This window comes from Protopterus annectens, chromosome 2.part0 (genome assembly GCF_019279795.1).
Source record: "Protopterus annectens isolate FY-2018-M chromosome 2.part0, PAN1.0, whole genome shotgun sequence".
Classification (NCBI taxonomy): domain Eukaryota; kingdom Metazoa; phylum Chordata; order Ceratodontiformes; family Protopteridae; genus Protopterus; species Protopterus annectens.
Genome location: NC_056728.1, coordinates 898,725,470 through 898,747,419, shown reverse-complemented (window position 1 = coordinate 898,747,419; position 21,950 = coordinate 898,725,470). Strand labels below are relative to the sequence as shown.

The following is a 21,950-nucleotide window of genomic DNA, read 5'->3' as shown; positions in this document are numbered from 1 at the left end:
TCAATTTAAACTGTCATTGGTCAATGCTTTTTTAAATAGTTACGTGGATTTGAGAGCTTTATCTGATGTAGGGTCAATTCCCGAAAGCGCTTATCCTGTATTTTGTATCTCATATTTTAATAAATTTCTGAGACATAGCAGTGTCCAGCTACGTTTTTTGAATTATCTTTGCTTGGTTTCGTTTGGCTGGACTTTGGCATAACACAGAACTCTTTTCTTGGATCATTAAATGTTGTATATGCTGCGGTATGTGCGTCTTGCCCAAGTTTCTACTTAAGTAAAATTGGTAGAAAACGCTCGGACCGCATTAAAAAACATTGCAGAGCTATCAGAGCTAATAACAACCACAATGCCCTTGCAAGACATTCCATTTCTTGTATGTCTTTCACAAAATTTAATTTTTTTGTTTTAGAGGAGGTAAACCTTTTCTTTGGTGACTATGCCACTTTACTTGAGTTAACGGAACTCAGATGGCAACTGCTGTTGGGGGCCGATTCCACTCCTGGCCTGAATAACTTCTTAAACCTCAAATGTGCCCTAAAATGGCAAATATAGCCAGGTATTTAAACTCCATTTCAGCTGCAATGAAGTGGCAGCAGTTTTCAGCTAAGCAGCTTCATGACTGATGGTCCGAACTTTACAAAATAATACGACTCTACCATCCGCTTCTACTGTCTCACAAGTTACCTTTTCTGCAGGTTCAAATGCTTGTTTATACAGAGTAATAAAGGGACTTAAGGAGCGGACATTACTATGACTCCAGATTTAAGTCGATGTATTTCAGAATAGTAGCAGTTTATTGTAGTTTTATGTTATCTAAGTCAATTATTATAAGAATTGTAGCAGTTTATTTTAAAGTGCACATGGTTTCTTGTTTCCCGTTGGTCTGTCAACAGTTTAAATTTAGGATTTCGACTTTAAACCAAATGGCTGTAGTTTTTAAGCAGCTACATGTCTGAATGTACGCACTTTACAAAACACTACACTTTCATACAGAAGGACAATGTAGACTGAAAGTGCGGGCATTAGCATGACCCACAGTTGGGACTCTAGAACTGAGGTTGATTCATAGAGAAGGGCAGCATTTTATTTTATTTTACAGTGAACCTTTGCAGTCTATTACACTCTGATAGCATTGCACCACTTTAGTTATGTGACTGACAGTCTTCTATATACTTTGCCTTTCCAACTAATACACTTCTCATGGAAAGCTACCAACAGCAATTATTTTCTACATTACTACACTCAGCAGGCTTTACTTTGTGAAAAAAGTGCATTTTTTGATCTTTAATTATGCCACTTGCTATTTTAGCTCTACTGGTACTATTTTTTATAACAGAGTACTGCTTAATCAAGTTTTTCTTTGTTCGCCTAAGGTGCTTGGCTGCTGTTTACTACCCTCACATCATGTTTAACACCTTGCTAAGATTGTAAATGCATCCTTAAGAAGAGTTTTTTACATGCTAATTAGATCTGCCTCATAGGCTGTTCCTGTAATTCCATTGTATGACTTGTCTACATATACCTGGTTTTTAACATTTGTATTTATTTCTGAAGAAGTTCTTATACAATAAAGAACGAATGCCCCCTCAAATATCTGTTCTGGAGTTTATTTCTCTTGCTTCAATATATTTTTGTTTTTGCTTTTGGATTAGTTTCGAGTACCGCATTAGACATAGAGCAGAAGTGCTGTGTTTTGTGTGTTAAATTTCTTCACGTGTTATTACGGTGAATAGTGCATATATATATATATATATATATATATATATATATATATATATATCTATATATATATCTATATATATATACACACACACACACACACACACAGAGACACATATATATGTATTTGTATACCAGATATATATATATTTGTTTGTGTATGTAGATATATATATATATATATATATATATATATAGGTATACATGCATTTGCATGAACGGCCAATGTCCGAACGTGAACATGCTGAAAGCAGAACTCCAGGATTGCGGAATGTCGAAGCTGCGGATGTTGAACCCGAGATTACCGTATGCTGGCCAAGCTACAATTCCCCCCTCTCAACCCATGGTAGCCATTGTTGCGGCGGTTGTACAATCGGGAATTTCAAGTTCGACTTTGCGCTTGACATTATGAGTATTCGTGTGTATGAGATTCGACATTTAGGTTCAGAATTCCAATGGATCAACCTTCGGTCACACGACCAAATGCATATAAACTATATATATATATATATATATATATATATATATATATATATATATATATATATATATATACACACACACACACACACACACATACATGGAATCACTACTAAATAAGTACCAGATTCTCAAGGTTGTGGAATCTCTAACATAGAAAGACATTTTCTAACGTATATGCAGGCGGGGAAGCCCCCATGCAACCCCCATACCTCCAGTAACTTAAAGATACCAACTCCGAGGTCGCACTGCAGTGGAGTGAACAGCAAAATAGTGCCATGCAGAGCGGAATGGAAACTTTGTCATTCACTCCACTGTAGTGCGATCTTGGAGTTGGTTTATTTATGTTGGAAGGCGTGAGGGGGGTGCAGGGGGGCTTGCCCCCCTGCATATATCTTAGACAAAGTTGTTTATCTTCTAGATTCTGCAATCTCAAGATTCTGGTCCTCTGGATTCAGAGTCTCAGGATTGTGGAATTTAGTGATTTAGTATTGATCCCATACATATATATACACACACACACACACACACACATACACATATACATACATATATGAGTGCTACAGACATTTATTTTTCCCTTATGTTAAATGACTGTAGTGCATATGTTTGTAAAAGCATTACAAAGTCCTACATTTCAGATGGTGTAGAGGTACTTTGCTGTGATTGTAGTGCACAGGGTCCTGGTTTCAAGACTTGGTAGTGATGACTTTTTTTTTCATTAATGTTAAATGACCATAATGCATGATACATTTGTAAAAGCATTACAAATCCTCAGAGCTCAGATAGTGTTGTGGTATGTTGCTGTGATTGTAGCTGACAGTGTCCTAGTTTCAAGACTTGGCAGGACTGATTATTTTGTTGCTGGGCAGAACAAGGGCTGATAGAGAGAGAGTGATTAAAGCACATTTAAGCAGTTGTAAGTGGGTTTGCATGTTTTTTTGTGAAACAAAGTGATGCTAACAGACGGTTAAGTCCTCTTAGGTTCACTTAATGGCAGTTACTCCTGCTTACACCTGTGCAAATTTTATATAAAGAAAAGAAAAAAATGGTGATAGGAAAGTGGTGAAATGGGGACAAGCAGGGGGTAAAACATTAGGAAAACCAGCTAGGGATGTGTAGGATGGTGAAGGAAAGGACCATAGCTCTACATTTCTTCTGCAGCAACAGCTGTGAATAATGAGTAGAATTTGGAATTTACAGCCGCACACTCCACAGGGAGGGGTGGTGGCAATTTGTAGAATAATTTGTGGGTAGACTGATTAATTGCAACATGGGGGTAAAAAGTACAGCTATGGGACATTGCGTGTTTTGCGGGACAGATGCCCCCCCCTTTTTTTTTAAGGTGAGAGCGGGAAAGGTGAGAGTGGGATGTTGGGGAAGAGCTGTAGGTATGTTTGCAGACGTAGGTTGGATAGGATAGGTTGCATTCACAGACAGACAAGACAGCAGACAGGGGTGGTATATGACACATAAGGGGGGTAAACACCTTTGCCATGGAGGGTGGCTGGGAATCCGAAGCCCATGAGCCCCCAAAATGGATACAGTGGGACTGAGGTCCCTACCCATGGGCATTCACCACTGCATCTTCACGGCCCCGAAGGTGGTTGTGCTGGGAGTTGGACAGGAGGGGCAGCCTGCCCCTAGAGGTGCACCTGGCGGCCCTACATCTGGCCTAGCTGTCCATTCAACTCCGTGTGCATGACTTGGTGCACCATACCCCAGAACTAGTGGTGGGCTCCTCTCCGCACGCACGGGGGGACAGACTCCATCCCCTGAGGCAGTTCTACCCGAAGGTGGTGCAGGACTAGCAGAGGAGGCAGTTCCAGGTTGGGTCCTACACCTGCTGGGGCCCAGTGCCAGGTTCAAATGAGATGGGACAGGTGGATCCACTGGGATCCATCTTTCCAAATGTGCCATGGTGTTGAGGTTTTACAAAATATTTTTGTTAGTCATGAACAAAACATTTCAAAATTAGTTATAACATCATGCGTGGGTGTTCCAATTAACCCCATACAACAGATTTGAAACAGTTGCATATCAAACAGAAAACATGCATAAATGGAACAACAGTATGCATTATAACAGCATGCCAGTAACATTGATGGCAACAGGCCGCCAACAATTGTATTTGAACAAGGTATGTTAACATGCAACCAATCAAATATATGAACAATAACAGAACACAAGTCCAACATTAGGTTTTGAGAACAAAATACCCGTAGTATATGAATGATTATTATTGATGCAGATAAGGGGTGATGAGAGAGAGAAAAATTCCATTAACAACTGTTTAGGCTTCTATTTTTCACAACAGTCCTGCTCAACACTCTACGGGTCTGCCTTCACTTTATATCTAATTATGGCCCATAGCTTCTGTAGCACAAACATGCCTGCTAAGCTTGTCAACCTGGAATGGTATGGGGAAAACTGTGACAACTCTGGGCACATGAATAGAGGGGACTCGTACATGTCAGGGTTACATATCTGGCACAGAATGGGTACCCTGCACTGCTATGTGAGGGTGCTAGTAGCATACTTCACCTGGTTTCCTATCTGTGTCCAGGGCAGCAGTGACCACTAGCTGTGACAGTGTGACACTTGAGAGACATGTATTGGGAAGACTGAATGTTGTATGTACCTATGCTGCTGTAATTTGCAAGCATGGTGTTGGACAGTGGAACAGTTGTACACGGTGTATTAGTATACCATTCATACAGCTACTACCAACATTTCTTTACCTGTAAAACCTGTGGAGAAAATATCTGTTAACACCACCTGACTGTTTCTACATTTAATCCTGATTCCTTGTGTGTGTGTGTGTAAATATGCACACATCTTACTACCACTCCCTGGATTTGAAACATGTATTAGTGTGCAAAATTACCAACTAAGCATTTCTCATCAGACTGAGATACTGGGGAACTGCTGTTTCTTGTTTGACTGGTTTCTGCCTAAAACTCTCTGTTTTAGACAGTCTGATCTTGTAATCCTAAGATGCATGCATTACAGACAGTGTGCTGTGCATTAATCCTTCAAAATAATACAATCTGGAAAGCAAAGGTTAACACACGGCAATGCTGCATGGGACACACTGTGATACATTACACAACACTATTCAGGGTTCAGAGCCTAGTTCAGTATATATATTTCATATTTAATTTATATCTTGTTTTACACCTCCACAATGTACAGTTTTTCTTAACAGGTGGTTCTCAGAAAAACCTCAGTTAATGCATGCTGTCAAACCTGTATTTGTTGTGGAGAACCTGTATACATTCTCTTTCTACAACAACATACCAGAGTAAACAATTGTTTGTGGTATAGATCTTTACTACAGTGACATGACACAGTGCTTTAGTACTACATATTCTGTAGATCAATATTAGTCAAACAAACTATTTATTCGGTTAACATAGTAACAAATATACCTACTGGCAGTAGACAATGTACTCCTCTCCTTAGTTATTTGCACTATATATTGCAAGATAGATTTGTACTCAGCAGCCTGTTGGCGTAGCCTTAACAGTCTGTCGGCATGGGCTTCGATGTTGCTAGCCCTCTCTGCTGCAGCTATAGGGGAGAAAAACTAACATTATGCATACCTGTCTATCACATACTCAGGCTAGAATTTGGTACAAACTACTTAATAGTGATACTTACAGACATATCTGGGATACCTACAAAGTACTGGAGCATTCCGTGCCCATGCAGCTTGGATCCACTGGACCAAGAGCACCCCCTTCTCCACTTTAGGTCGGCATAATGATGCTGCACCTGCTCACCAGTTCGGGGGATGCTAGCAGCACTAGTGAGATCACTTGCAGATGGTCCCAGGCCTCTGCTTTGTATTGTGAGCCCTGGTACTGGCCCTGCAGCAGTCACTCGTCATGGTTTTCTACAAGGAGTTCAGCCATGACCCTGGACTCCTGAATTCCCCAGCGCTGCACCTGAGAATGCGCTCCTTCAACAAAAACCGACGTAGTACCTGCACAGATCAACTACAACAGGTTTTGGCTGCATCCCTGCCTTTTGCAGTTTAAATAAGGCCATATCCCTGCCCTTTGCCATCACTGGACCATTTTGAATTTGTTGAGCCCACCTTAGTGGTGCACAAACCCACTAAGCTGTGTTGAGCACTGCTTAAAGGGATAAGTGTTGAGCAGTGCTTAGTAGTGCACAAATCCAGTTACCTGAGCTGACTCCTGCTTAGAATTTCAGTCTAAGCAATGCTTACACCAGCTAAGCAGAGCTCAGCACTAAGCATTGCTCAGTTTTCCTTTTTAAAAAATATCAGGTTGTAATTTATTTAATCAATACTGACATATTATTAAGTGTATATGATTTAATTTACACAACGTCTCCCTATATGCTTTCATTACATTACCTTGGGGTGTGTGACTATACTGTATGGGAGACTTATGTACACCTGGGTGATTTCACATGTTATATGCCCTCACACTTCCATTACTACCCTGAGTAACAAATATCACTTATGACATAATTTAATATAGCAAAATTAATTTTAACAATGCTTTCCCATGTAAAAATAAAGTGCCTGCCTTGGTACTTGAAATGTGAATGCTTGCATTCATAGCCGGGACTCTAACCACTATGCTGTCACTTAATTAGGATTTTAGCTGTACATTTTTATTTAGCTCCTATGGGATGTTTGAGCAATGCTGAGCAGACGGCCGTAATGAGCAAAAAAAAAAAAAAGAAAATTAATAAATCACTTCATTTACATGTATTGATACTCCTTGTAAGTCACAGTAAGGGCAACTGTATGGGGATAAATAGGGACAAATTTTAAATATTGCTCTCACAAACCTGCATTTAAAAAGTGCCATATGGCACTTTGAGAGTGCAGGGGGCATGTTGGATGTGCAAACACTACTAAAACACACCCCTGCATTTAGAAGTGTTCGTGTCCACTTAGCCTTAGCAGTAGCATGCCTTCATGAATATGCAAGGCACTCTGCTGTCAAGGCTATGCGGAAATGGACACGGTTCACTCATTGCAGGAATAGCACTATTCCTGCAAAGAGCTTATTCAATCCTGGGGACTGTCTTTTCCTACAGGACAGTTGATCCAATCACAATGGAATCCCTCGCAGATTTTGTCTTATAAACCTCTCACTAGTTGGCCTCGGCTACTATGATGACAGCCCACACAGCTTGCTTTTCACATCAATTCTCCAACACTAAAATGTTAACCTAAATGACTGAATGACAACATGCCACTTAACATTTCCCCAGACAAAGTAGTCACCAAACACAATCTGTTTAAAAAATATACAAAGTCAGTTTATTTCTAAATGAAATTTTCAATGTATTGATACATCTGTTTGAGTGACATACTGCAGATCTAGTCCAGTAGCTAGGAACTACTACCTGTATGCTAGAAAGGCAGCGTGTTTGTTGAACATCTAGTATGCAAATATATGAAGTTAAGTAACTGTTAAAGACCACAAAATAAAACCCCATATTACTTTACAGAAGGCAAAGAGCCGCGGTGGTGCAGCAGTTAGCATTGCCGCCTCACAGCAAGAGGTTCTCCCATTCGATTCTCGACTGGAGCACCTTCTGTGTGGAGTCTGCATGTCCTCCCTGCGGTCTAGTGACATTTAAAGACATGTAGGTAGGTGTGTGCATGAATGGGTGTGCCTTCCTTGAAGGTTGGGCATTGGGCTGGCAACTCGGCACCGCACAAATTCACTGCCAATCATCAGCGGACCGGATTTCCGCTGTGGTGACCCCTAACTGGAAAAAGCCGAAAGACATTATTTATTAGTTTACAGAAGGCATCTTATACTGCCAGATCAAAAGTAAATGGGAAACACAAATGCATTTAAAATATGTTCGGTCAGTAAACTATGACTCTTCAAAATTTACATGAACTGCAACTTCATAAGAAATGTAAAATTACCTAAATTAATCAAGCATTTTGAAATGACCAAGTTGAATAATATACCTCTAATCAACAGTGGAGAAAGGAAGGCATCCTGTGTATGCGGTACATGTGATGAAGTAGTATCCATCTCCCCCTTGGTGGAACTCAGGCTATCCAGCCAGCTACGGCTCTGAGAAATAAGTGAAGTCCTGGAATTCATGTCACTAGTTAAAAAGCCATCAGAAGACTGAGACTTAAGTAACTGTTCTCCAATAGCTGCAAAGCAAAAAGACAGACATTAAAATCTTGTAAACATTTAAAAGTAAATAACTTTAACCAGGCTTAGGTTTGTGCACAGTGTTTTTCTACGTCTATGTGTGTGCATGCGTGAGTTTGTGTGACACTAAAGAAAGAGTGGGCAATCTACTTTCACTCACTGAGAATGGTGCCAACAGTTCACGAGATCACTATAGGAGTCAGAAGTCACCTAACAGCATTGGAAGATGACGAAGACTAACAAAATTACTTCAAAATGAATCACATCAATCTTTCCCACTAACATCTTTAAGTAATAGGCAGAGTGCTGTCTAGTAATTATTTTCTACAGTAGGCCACAGATTTGCAACTTTCTTAAAGTATCCAAGTTACGGCAAGTCAGTATGATTTTTATAAACACAACAGAAGAGTCGCTACATCTAATAAAAACTGTTTTCGGAAATGCTAACTATACTACTACACTTGTTCAGCATTACTGCAGAAAACACACACAGACGCACACACATACACGCACAGACACACACACACACACATTATATATATATATATATATATATATATATATATATATATATATATATAAATGCTGGTAATTCAAAGTCACAACGTAAAAGGTGGCACATCTTGTCTGAAACATCTCATCTTCACAACTTAATTTATTTTCACAACCTCTTAGAGCTGTTAAACACGATCTAATTAACTGAACTGTACAACTGCTTCAGATTACTTTAACACATCATCATCTTCAGGGCTCTTTTCAGAAAATAGTATGGCTTAGCTCTTTGTCAGTAATATACTACAGCTAGCCAATGGTATTGTGTAGCTCCTCATTGACTACTCAAAATGTATCAGTTGGTGGAAAAGAAACAAGCCACAAATACACACAGAATATGAATTCAAGAAGGATCCAGTAACACTTCCAAGGAGAGACATACTGTCAAGTGAATGATCATTCTTCTCTTGTTCTTATTCTGACTCCATTAGCTCAAGTTAACTGCACATACATCTTTACATACAGCTATTCAGCCTTCAGCACTAATAGAAAAGTTAAGGATACTGGTGTTGAGATTTTTAAAAAAACAGACACAAACCCAAAACTGAAGAGGAACAGCTCCAACTTGCAATGCCAGCAACTCAAGTTTGAAAAGCATTTCAGGTACTATACGGCTGAAACGACAGGGAGTTTCCTACCTTTGGCAGCCCCATGGTGGGGACTGAGTTCTGAGACATAGCAAGTACCATCTACTTGCTGAATATTAACTAATAGCCTATGGAGTTTACGGTTACTTTCAGCAAAAATCAGAATGAGAGGTTAAGCAGGACAGTTCTCTTAGAGATACAGATAGAAGACATTCGTAGATGGGCAGAAACACTTTAAAACATGCATATTCACAGCCTTGAGGGTCAAAACATTCACATTTAAGAAGGGAGCTAAAGTAGCCCACTTAACATGGCATTGGCATCTTATTACACTATAAACAGGAATATAGCTTATATTTCGAAGTATCTAGGTTACAAAAAGCCACTGTTTAACATGGAAGTATGGATTCCAACTAAGCATGAAAACAAGAAAAACATAGAAACAAAAATGATTTAGTGATGGTTCTCTTTCCCATGACCCCAAATGAATTGGATGGAGTTATTATTTTGTTGTGTAGGAACTGTATCAATGTTTTTAATTTTTATCAAGGAATGTTGCTGTTAATAAAGATGTTATGTGATCCTATCTCGCCTACATTCTGACTGATGGGTTCGAAGCCGATCCTCGGCTCCGACTCGGCACGCTTATGCCAAAGAGCGAAGTCTCTTATTGGCTGAGCTTACTATATCCCAGGATGCACCACTACCAGTCCCCCAGATCTCGTTTGCCGCTAACAAGCAAAGACGTGGTCTCGAGCTGGCTGAGCTAAGTAGTGCTTTTTTCACTTACTTTCCTGTCAGGAATTTCCTAAATCTTCAACAAAAAGCTGTTTTAACAGCTATCTCGTGTTTTTGTGTTTGAGTGAGCATTTTCTGTGAAGTTTTGTGTAGTGAATGCGTTTTCTCTGACTAGAGGTCCCCTTTGAGTTTAAGGGCCTTCCCCTGTCAGTCCGTTGTTGTTCAAGTCCCTTTTTATTTAGGGGCTTTTGGACCCCCTTGGTTATTTTTGTCTTTTGTGACAGCCTCTGTTTCAAAAAAAAAAAAAAAAAAAGAAAAGAAAAGAAATTTTTCTGTGATTATTAGTGTGTTTGGTTTTTGGCTAGTTACACTAAGTTGGTTGCCATAATGTCTCAGGCTCCTAGGCCTTCAGGATTTAAAAAGTGCACTAAGTGCAGTTTCAAGATGTCAATAACAGATGACCATTCTCTCTGTGTGTACTGTTTGGGCGCCAAACATTTGCAGGAGTCCTGTAGCGTGTGCCACGCGTTTTCCTCGAGGGTTCTCCAAGAGAGAAAAAATAAACTTATTTTAAAAGGCCTTATTAAACCCTCATTTGAAGAGGCTTTAGCTTCCTCTCCTTCTCCTGCAAAGAAGAAAAGGGCGTCGGCTCCGACCAGCCCATCGGAACCGACCGCCAAAAGACATAGGCAGGCTTCTCCTTCGGCTCCACGGACTTCAGAGCCGAGGGCGGAACGGTCTGCCTCGATGCCTCCAGCCTCGACTCCTCTGGGTTCGGAGCCGACGGCTGGGGCCTCGAGAGGCGGATCATCTTCATCGGCTCCACTGATCTTGGAGCCGATGAAGGTTGTCCGCTCAGACACTTCCTCCTCGGCACCGATAGAAATTGGTTTGGACACTCCTTCGGCGCCGATAATTGTCGAGTCGATTCGGAGCCGGTCCCCTAGTCCCTTGGAGCCGTTGGAGAGGCCTACTCGGACCCATTCGGTCTCTTCCAGGTCATCAAGGATGTCAGATTCGGACATAGACAGGGTGCTCCAAAGACTTTTCCAGTCCCCAGTCTTTCAGAAATTTGTTTCGGCTCCGACCCAATTGGCTTCGGAGCCGATAGCCCATTCCATTGCCATTCCTCCTCCGACCGCTTCGGCTCCGTCGGAGCAGGTGCTGATGGAGCCAGTGGAGATCCTAGGGTCGGCTCCGACCCTTACTCCAACCCCGCCTTCGGGTCCGAGTTTAGCACGGACTTCTTCGGCCGGACCCGGGGTGACGTTTGGGACCAATGCTGTCGGTTCCAAGCCTCCCTCTCCGGTGCTTCGCCACGGGACTTCCGTCTGCTATCATGGCTCGGAGACTGGACCCTCCCAGGATTCTGGGGTCCGCCTTCAGAGCTATGAGGAGTGCCTTGGCCAAGTCTTCGGCCATCTCTACGGCTTTACCGGCACCTTCCCTGGGCATGGAGACTGGGTCTTTGGCAGTTCCCCTGTCTCTAGGTAGCGGAGCCCCGGGGCCTGAGGTTACTCCCACTGGGGTTCCCTCCTCCTGAGGGTCTTTCGAGTTGTCTTCGGAGGAGCCCCAAGGAAGAGATCATGCAAGAGGAAGCACGTGGACTCCCCCGATGAGTCTCTTACATCGGACACTGATCTTGATGATGCGGAGGGGTCCCCAAAGTCGTCCTCGGATGATGTCTCATTTGCAGATATTCTAGAGATCCTCAAGCAACGAGGCGGCTGGAATTCCAAACCCCCCTCCGCTGATGAGTTGGTGTTCCTCAAGGCCTTCGGGGCTCAGCCCTCCGCCTCCTGGGTGTCTCCGCCCTTCGACGAGCTCCTGGATTTGGTTTGTCGGAGGGCGTGGGAACATCCAGATACTGTGGAACCAGTGCCTTCTCGCCCTAACAAATTTTTGTCTGCCCCACCCGAGAAGGAGTTCTTAACGAAAGGCGTGGCTGTAGATGCCATGGTGGTGGCATCTGCTACCCAGCAGGACGTGGCAGAGGCTTCAACGCCCGTCCATCCTCCTAATAAGGGGTCTAGGAGCATGGACTGCACGGGCAGCGCACCCTGACTTCAGCGGCCTTTACTCTGAGGTCCCTGAATTATTTGGCACATTTCACCAGACTACAGAGGGATCTGGTCAAGGAGCTCTCAGACTCCCTCTCAGGTAACCTACCTGAGCAGCTAGCCCAGTCGGTTAAGCTCTCAGTTGGCTATCCTTACCTCGATTTGTAACTCGTCCATGAGGCTCATTTCATATGCGGCCGAAGGGGCGGGCAGAGCGGCAGGCACAGGTGTGGCTCTACGGAGACAAGCCTGGCTCCGTTGTGTCATTTCGGAGGCCTTCAAGTCTTCCTTTGCCGACGCTCCCTTTGATGGGTCCTCTTTGTTTGGACCCAAGGTAAAAGACACTCTTACCCACTGTGAGCAGGAGGGAAAGACTTTATCTGCCGTAGGAGCACGTTATTCCACTCCCTTTCGGCCTTATCCCAAGGCTAAAAGAGGAGGGAAGATTTGGTTCCGCAAATCACAGAAATTCTTTCCTCAACAGCAGGAAGATTCCCCTTCCAGAGGCAGAGGACGGGGAAATTTTTCTGGGAGACGCCGTCCCAGAGGCAGCAGAGGCCCCCGCAACACTGGAGACCGCGAGTCCTTTCGTGGCTCTTCAGCCTCCCACACTCCATGAGGGATTGCCCGGCTGTGCTGCTCGAGCCAGTCGGGTGCCATTTTGCCAAGCACCTAAAAGCCTGGGAGTCTATTACTCAGGACAGATGGGTGCTTCGGATTATTGCCGGAGGTTACACCATTCCCTTTACACGCTCACCCCCACCGTCCAAAAATCCCGGACCCACCACCCAGTCAAAGGGAAATTGCAGCCGAGAAGCTTCAAAGCTGCTAGAAAAGGAGTCATCCAACCGGTCCCCACAGACCAGATCGGATCCGAAATTACTCAAGGTTCTTTTAGTGCCAAAAAAGACAGGGGACCCGAGACCCATTTTGGATCTCAGCAAACTAAACCAGTCCGTCATGAAGTCCAAATTCCGAATGGTCACTTTACAATCCATTCTCCCATTGTTGGAGAAAGATGTTTGGATGTGCTCCATAGATCTCAAGGACGCCTATTATCACATACCGATACATCAGGCGTCCAGGAGGTATCTGCGCTTCAGCCTGGGAGACAGTCATTTCCAATTTAGTGCACTGCTCTTTGGTCTCACCACAGCCCCCAGGGTGTTCACCAAGTGTTTGGCAGTAGTGACTGCTCACCTGAGGAGTCTCGGATTCCAAGTGTTTCCCTATCTGGACGACTGGCTCCTGACTGCCACCACCAGGCATCTACTACTAGAGAACCTACAAGCCACCATCTCCCTGGGTGTTTCCCTGGGAATTACATTCAACTGGCCAAAGTCTGTCTTGCTGCCTTCTCAGCGCATAAGATTCATAGGAGCAGAGATAGACTCAAAATTAATGCGGATCTTCCTTCCTACCGAAAGGATACAAACATTACAAAATCAGGTCCGAGCCCTGCTTCTAAGATCCAAAGCCCCAGCCAGGATGGTCCTGCAACTTTTAGGTTCAATGTCTGCCACGGTTCTCCTAGTTCCTCTGGCAAGGTTGCACATGAGGATTCTCCAGTGGCTATTATCGACACAATGGTCTTTTCAAGATCTCCCCCTCAATCATCACATACTGATTACAGAAACGTCCAAACGGGACCTCCGCTGGTGGCTTCTGCCATCCAATCTGAATCAGGGAAGACCCTTTGTTATACCCTCCGGTGGCCACCTTGACTACGGATGCCTCCCAGACGGGGTGGGGGCATTGTCTGGGCAGGTCAGTTCAAGGTTCTTGGCTTCCAACGAAACATCTCTCCATATCAATGTGTTGGAAATGAGGGCTGTACTTCTGTCCTTACAAGCCTCCACAAGTTTCTCCCTCAAGGCATTATCGCCATCCACACAGACAACATGTCGGTGGTCTGGTATCTAAACAAACAAGGAGGGACCAGATCTTACCCCTTTGCAGAGAGGCCATGAGGGTGTGGGAATGGGCAGTGGCTACCAAGCGCTTCCTGGTAGCGACCCACATTCCAGGCAAATCCAATGTATTGGCAGACAGACTGAGCAGGACTATTCTCTCTCCTCACGAGTGGTCTCTGAACGAAACAGTAGCAGCTCAGATTTTCAAAAGATGGGGATTCCGTGCTGCGACCTGTTTGCAACACCACAAACACGAAGTGCAAAGGTTGTTTTCCTTGACCCCGTCAAGGGGAGACAGCTACGGATGCTCTAGTCCAACCTTGGCCAACAGGACTGCTTTATGCTTTTCCTCCGATTCTACTCCTCCCCAAAGTCATCCAGAAAGCTTCCCAATTGGGGTCCACAATGATTCTAATTGTCTGTACTGGCCTCGTCAAGTATGGTTCCCCTACCTACAGAAATATACTCTGGACGGTCCTTGGTTCTTGGACCTAATTCCGGACCTTCTGGTTCATCAGTTGGGACAACAGCACCAGTCCCTTCACACTTTGAAATTAACAGCTTGGCTCCTCCACTTCCGACTATAGTCAGAAATCACACCTTGGACCCAGAAGTTATTCACATTTTATCTTCAGCCCACAAACCCACCACTAAGAAGATGTATCACAGTAAGTGGAAGAGGTTTGCTATCTGGGCTCAACTCAGAGGATTAGACCCTATTACTTCCCCGATACCAGAGGTCTTGAAATTTTTAACATCCTTGTTTAATCAAGGATCTTCAGTCTCTACTATTAAAGTCCAACTAGCAGCTATCTCCAAATTTCACGATTCCACAGACCCACCGTTGATGAGCAGCAGATTATGTAAAACTTTCATGAAAGGTGCTGTGCTTTTAAGACGCCCAGTTTTTCATCCTGCGCCTCCGTGGGATCTTGATTTGGTACTTCGTGCCTTAACATCTTCCCCCTTTGAACCAGCTGCTACATGTGAGTTGAAATATCTGTCTTGGAAAACTGCCTTCTTAATTGCAATTACCTCTGCAAGAAGAGTTTCAGAACTTCAAGCCCTATCTATCAAACCACCGTACTTGATTTTTCACAAGGATAGAGTATCACTTAGACTTAATCCATCTTTTGTCCCAAAAGTTTGCTCTAATCTCTGTCTCCAACAATCTTTAGAGCTACCTGTTTTCTTTCCAAAATTTTCAAACAAAGCGGAATACACCTTCCATACATTGGATGTTCACAGGCAATTGTGCTTCTATCTAGATAGGACTCAGCAAATTCGGAAAACAGATCAATTGTTTGTGTCCTTTTCAGATAATAAACTGGGTAAAACCATCACTAAAGCTACTATTGCCAAATGGATCAGAGATTGCATAACTCAAGCTTATTCCTCTTCAAATAAGCAACTTACAACATCTGTCAAAGCTCACTCTACTAGAGCTATGGCTACCTCTATTGCTTTCCATTCCAAGCTCGCTATTTCTGAAATTTGTGCTGCGGCTACTTGGTCCAACCTGCACACTTTCATTTCCCACTATAAATTGGATGTGGCATCTAAAGGACGAGCATCATTTGGTTCCACGGTACTCAGGAGTGTTTTCCAGTGAGCCACCCAGGATTTAGGTGCTAGGGACGCTGTCCCATCAGTCAGAATGTAGGCGATAGGATCACATAACATCTTTTAGTTATGTACTCACCATAACTTCAGATGTTTGGGATCCATCTCGCCTACATTCCTAATACCCACCCTCCTTCCCCCTGCCTTGGAGATCAGAAGAGATTGAACGGTTTGGGTTCTACTGTTTTTTATCTTGTATCATCTGTCAATGTTATATAAGCAGTGCATGCGTGTGTGCATGTGTGCGGACAAACTAGATCTGGGGGACTGGTAGTGGTGCATCCTGGGATATAGTAAGCTCAGCCAATAAGAGACTTCGCTCTTTGGCATAAGCGTGCCGAGTCGGAGCCGAGGATCGGCTCCGAACCCATCAGTCAGAATGTAGGCGAGATGGATCCCAAACATCTGAAGTTATGGTGAGTACATAACTAAAAGATTATTTGGGGGGATGAAAAAAACATGGCATATCACACCATTCCACTCAAAAACATGTAGAGCTCTCAGATATGAAGATCTGAACAAAAATAAGAAAATATGAATAAGCGACAAACAAGGATTAATTTCTCTAGTGAAGGAAATCGACTAAAAAAATCACACTGTCATTTTGTTACTAACTCCTTGCACAATCTAATACTGTCCATTATTATAAATCTACCTAAGAGAGTCTTTTAAGCAAGTAAAATACTGCAAAAAATGTGGGTTAAAATAGCTCAACAGAGCATTACCAAAGTAAAAGGACAAAGCACGAATTTTCCACAGTACACTATACAGTGTGAAATCTGCATGTCCTCCCCGCGGGTCGAGTGGCGTTCCGAAAGGCATGTGTGAATAGGCGTGCCTTCGTTGAAGGTTGGGCGTCGAGCTGGCAACTCAGCACCGTGAAAATCTACTGCCAATCATTAGCGGACCGGAGTTCCGCTGTGGCAACCCCTAACCGGGAAAAGCAGAAAGACAACAACAACACTATACAGTAAATTTGTGCAAGTATTCTGTTACAAATACTGGTAAACTAAGTCTAACATTAACTTGCAAAAAACATGTTACCAGTGAACATAATGGATTATCAATTAAAATGTGCCAGACTAAGGAGTACTGATTTATTAAACAGAAGCTAGACTAAAATGCAGATCAAGAATGACCTTTTCCATGGACTATCAAGATGGTTGCACACTTAATCAACAGCTTAACTTCTTTTTCTGAGTTTCTTTTTTCACACTGGGAAAGCTGGAGTGCCACTGAAAACTGTTTCTCGGGTAAAATTCAATAAAATTCAGTAAGTGGCTAGTAAGCATACTGTCTGGATGCCAAAAAGAAGAAGTTTGGAAAACTTACAGAAAATCAGCTAAAAAAGGTAAAGAGAAAACACCACGAAGGATTTTGCAGCGGTTCATCAAAAATCAATTCAAGCTTCAGCTTTGGTTCAAGAGTTGGCTTCCAGTAATTTAGAGGAAAAACAAATCAAATATAATCAATGGTGATTAAAAATAAATAAAACATTAAATGAAATATCAACTCAAATAACAAGAGTGGAAATGTAGAAGAAGCTTTAACTAGCTGATCAGATGAACTAAACTGCAAAAATCAGATGTTAAAATGAAGTGAGTCGTCCTAAGAAGAGCCGTTTCAAAAATTAATTGAGATAGAAGACAGCAAGAGCAGAGAAAAGCTGAGACTTTCTGCAATACCACTGAAACTGGAAGGAACACACTGCAGTAATTTTATGAAAGCACAAATAAGCAACTAGAGTGGTGCTTCTACACCAGTAACTTACAGCAGCATGTTATCTCCCCCACAAGGGGAGATAACATTCTGGACTTGGTTCTCACCAACATGGGTGACAGCTGCACCATTCCCATAGTATGTTTTTCCCTGGTGAGATCAGATCATTGGACTGTCTCATTCGAAGTTGCTATCCCACCCAACCCCCCCCAGCCATAATCAAGCTAAAAAATCTCCACAAAAGCTAACTACAACCTCTTACGGCAGGGTATCTGTAAGCTTCACACCAACTCCACCCTCAGAGGATGCAAACAACTATGCTGAACAGTACACCAATGCAGTATACAAGCACCAGTACAACTGCATTGGACTCAGCTATACCAAACAGAACTAAAACACAAACATATTTGGTGGACATCCTCTATCAACAGGCTTTACAACAAAAGGAAGAAACTGTTGTACAAGGGCAAAAAGGAACACATTCGAAACTGGAAAAACTCCCTCCTTAGCCTCAACAAGCAAATTATATCACTAGTGAAAACCTCAAAGGCCAATTATGAATCAAAACTAGCCTCCAAAACAAAGGGAAACTATAAAGTCTTATTCAGTAATGTCAGAAACCTCCATGGCAAAGCCCAGGTTTGTTCCGAATTAGTACACAACAGTATCACTTACACTGATCCTGTTGACTTAGCCAACCTGCTAAAGATACGTTCAAAGCAAACTTCACCGCATGTCCCTCCCAAAGGCCCTTTCAACATCCCCGATACTTATCCCACACCTCACATTTCCACAGATCCAAGTGTTGCAGGCCCTGTCCAAGGCAAAGGACACAGCTTCCATGGGATGTGACAGTATCCCAGGATGTATTCTGTACCATCTCCAGCAAAAACTGCACTTGACCCCACCCAGTTTGAATTCGTCAAGGGCAGAGCTTGCCTTCTGTACCTGGTTAACTTCTTTGGGACTGTCACAAAGGCCCTGGAAGATGGAAAGTCAGTACATACAGTTTACCTTGACTTGGCCAATGCCTTTGACACAATCCCCCACTTGGGCATCATTGAAAAGCTAACAACTTGGCGTAAATCCCTATCTCATCAGGTGGGTGGCCAATTGGCTCACCGACAGGACCCTTAAAGCCAAAATAGGCACCTCCAACTCTGACAGCAGACCTGTCACTAGTGGAGTTCCCCAGGGATCTGTCCTGGGATCCCAACTGTTTGGCATCTATTTCTCAGAGGTCCAAGCAAAGACAAAACGCCTGTGGCTGGCCATGTTTGTGGATGACTAAGTTGGGTGCTGTTATTGACTTCCAAAATGATGTTATCATACTGCAAGAGGGTCTGACAGCAACTAATGACTGGTGCCCACCCCCCCAAGCACACAACCTGTGGTGAGAGACCTGGGCACTCAGGTTGATAACCTCACATTCGACCATCATGTAGTGGCACTGGTCACAAAAGTCTCTTACTTGGTTCATCTCATAAGTTAAGAGATTGCATCCAGAATAAAGGAGGTTATTACCTCTTTATACTCCTCCCTCATTAGACCAATAATTGAGTATAACGTCCCATTTGGGATGTGCCTCTCCAAACATCTGCATCAACTGGAATGGCCACTGAAATACCTCACAAAGAGAATCCATGGCCTCTAACACCTCCTATGCAGACAGGCTCAAATCAGTATGACTCTACTCGGTATCATACAGACTTGCTCAAGGGTGATCTGTCTCTCTCCTAGAAGGCAATCTCGGATCCTGCCCTACTATAGATGATATTCGTAAGTCTAACTCCTCACGCACTACCCATTCAAAAGGCCTGAATCTAATATGCAACATCAACAAAACTTGCTGAAGAGACCAGTTTGTCTTGCAGAGGCTGCCCCGTCTCTGGAATAGATTTCCCATACATGTCAAACAGAGCACCTCGTTCACACTCTTTCAACCTTGATGAATGGAAGGGAAACCACAAATATGTTGCAGGGATTCCACCTGTGTCCATCATTGACAGAAGCGACAGGTGCTGACTGAGATTTCTTTTTGGAGATAAACTCTTGGCTAGGCTTGTAAGGGCCCCAGGGCCATTAGCCTAGTAACCTCCTATGATTCTATTAAATCAAGTATTAGATTGTGCCGTCATTCTGTCTGGATTCCATGTGTACTATGGAGTATCTGAGGCCTACAACATTCACATAACTGCTGGAACTCAGCATCCTAACCAAACAAGCTTCAAAGTACCCAAGTCAGGAAAGGGAAGGTTCTGGAACAATCAGGATGAGACCCAAAAGGAAGAGATGTAACAGAACCAGGAAAAAAGTCTGCAGAGATGGAATTGTTGCCAGATTGAAAACAAATCCTCACAGGCCTGCACTTACCTCAATTCTGTTAGCAAATTTATGCTCATTAGACAACAAGTTGGACTTTCTCAGGCTAGATCTCACCACCACAAACAAGGTGAGAAATTCCTGTCTGTTAATCTTTACAGAGATTTGTAAATAACAGGATTAGTGACAGTGCTGTAAGCCTTGATGGTTTCACTTTGTTCAGAGGTGATAGGAACCTAGCTCTGTGTGGAAAAGCTAAGGGAGGTGGTGTGTGCATTTTTGTGAACGATAGCTCGTGCAAAAACTGTGACATTGTAAATGAACATTGATCTGTAAATGTGCAACTTCTGATACTGAAACGCAGAACTTCTTTTTGTACCCATAGAACTAAATGGTGTCTATGTGGCAGCTGTATATATATATATATATATATATATATATATATACATACATACACACACACACACACACACACCACCACCACCACCACCACCACGTGCTAACATCAATGAAGCACTGAATACACTGCAAAATACTATATGTGAGTTGCAATGCAAGAATTCTGACTGTGCATTTATGGTAGCTGGTGACTTCAAAAAGCAGATCTCAGGGAGGTGCTATCAAATTAATACCAAATTGTGGATTTTGTCACAAGGGGGAGCAAATACTCTGGACAAGGCTTACACTAACACACAAAGCTGTACAACAACCAAACCTGGGTGGCTCTAATTACATCTCCATAAAACTAATACCAATTTACACACCTCTCTTGATCAGACATAAGTCCACTGTGAAACAAATCAGGGTCTGGCATGAAGGAGCCATGGAAAGTCTCAGGGAATGCTTTGATACCACAAACTAGGATGTCTTCAGAGTGGCAGCCACAGTGAACAATCTGGTGAACATAGATGATATACTGAGACAATCATGCCTTAGATATCCAAATGCGTGGCGGATATAACAAACATTAAAAATATTGAAGAAAGAACCAACCACAAACCATGGCTAAACAGCAAGGTGTATGAATTGCTGAGGGCAAGAAACACTGCTTTCAAGGCGAAGGATAAGATGGGTCTAAGTCTGGTAAGGGTTAATCTAAAAAAGGGTATCGAGGAGGCCATGAGGGAGTATGAAAAGAGGATAGAAGGATGCTTCGAGGATACGAAAGACTCAAGAAGCCTATGGCATGGCATTCATCAGCTAACTGACTACAAGACCAAGTGAGCTCAATGGGATAATAGCACTGAATTTCTGGACAGTCTAAACATATGTTATGGCAGGTTTGGAGAGAAAAAGAACCTGGAGGCTGTAAAGCTTCTCAATGACCAAAGGAGGCAGTACTCAACTTCAATGCTGTGGATGTAAGAATCAACTGAGAAAAGTGAACTCCAGTAAGGTTGCTGGCCCTAATAACATTCTGGGGAAGTGCTGAAAGGTTGCGCAGACCAACTCAGCATAAACTTGACAGACATCTTCAATACCTCCCTTGTCCAGGAAAAAGTACCAGCATGCTTCAAAGTTATCAACATAATCCCTCTGCCCAAAAAAAAAGCCAACCTCACCTGCCTAATGATTACAGGCCAGTGGTCCTTACATCAAATGCAATAAAATGCTATGAAAGACTGGTTAAAAGGCATTTGACTACAGTACTACCCTAATCCTTTGACCCCGCTGCAGTTTGCCTTCCAGGTAAACAGATAACAGCTTATACCATTTCGGTGGCACTTCACCTCACATCTTGAAGAGAACAACAACTATCTCAGGCTGTTGTTCAGAGATTTCAGCTTGGCATTCAATATGGTGTTTCCAATACAAATTATAGAAATGCTAATCAACCCCGGCATAAATAAAGGACTGTGCAACTGGATCCTCAATTTCCTGACTAGAAGACCACAAAAGACCTGCACTGGTAACAACACTTCTGGGAGTATTACAATCGACACCAAAGTATCCCAGGGTTGTGTGCTGAGTCCTCCACTGTTCACAATCCTTAGCCATGATTGCTCTGCGAAAGCTAGCAACAAACATCAAATTCGCAGATGGCACTACAGTGGTGGGACTAAT

The 21,950-nt window shown here is 43.0% G+C and overlaps 1 protein-coding gene across 1 annotated transcript in view; it reads right to left on the bottom strand.

The window, feature by feature from the left end:
- Positions 1 to 21,950, bottom strand: part of RIC1 (RIC1 homolog, RAB6A GEF complex partner 1) — a 2,584,659-nt gene that overhangs the window by 448,339 nt on the left and 2,114,370 nt on the right. The window contains exon 23 of the mRNA XM_044061149.1: positions 8,177 to 8,371. Within this exon, the coding sequence (XP_043917084.1) occupies positions 8,177 to 8,371 (195 nt within the window). The remainder of the gene's footprint in view (positions 1 to 8,176; positions 8,372 to 21,950) is intronic.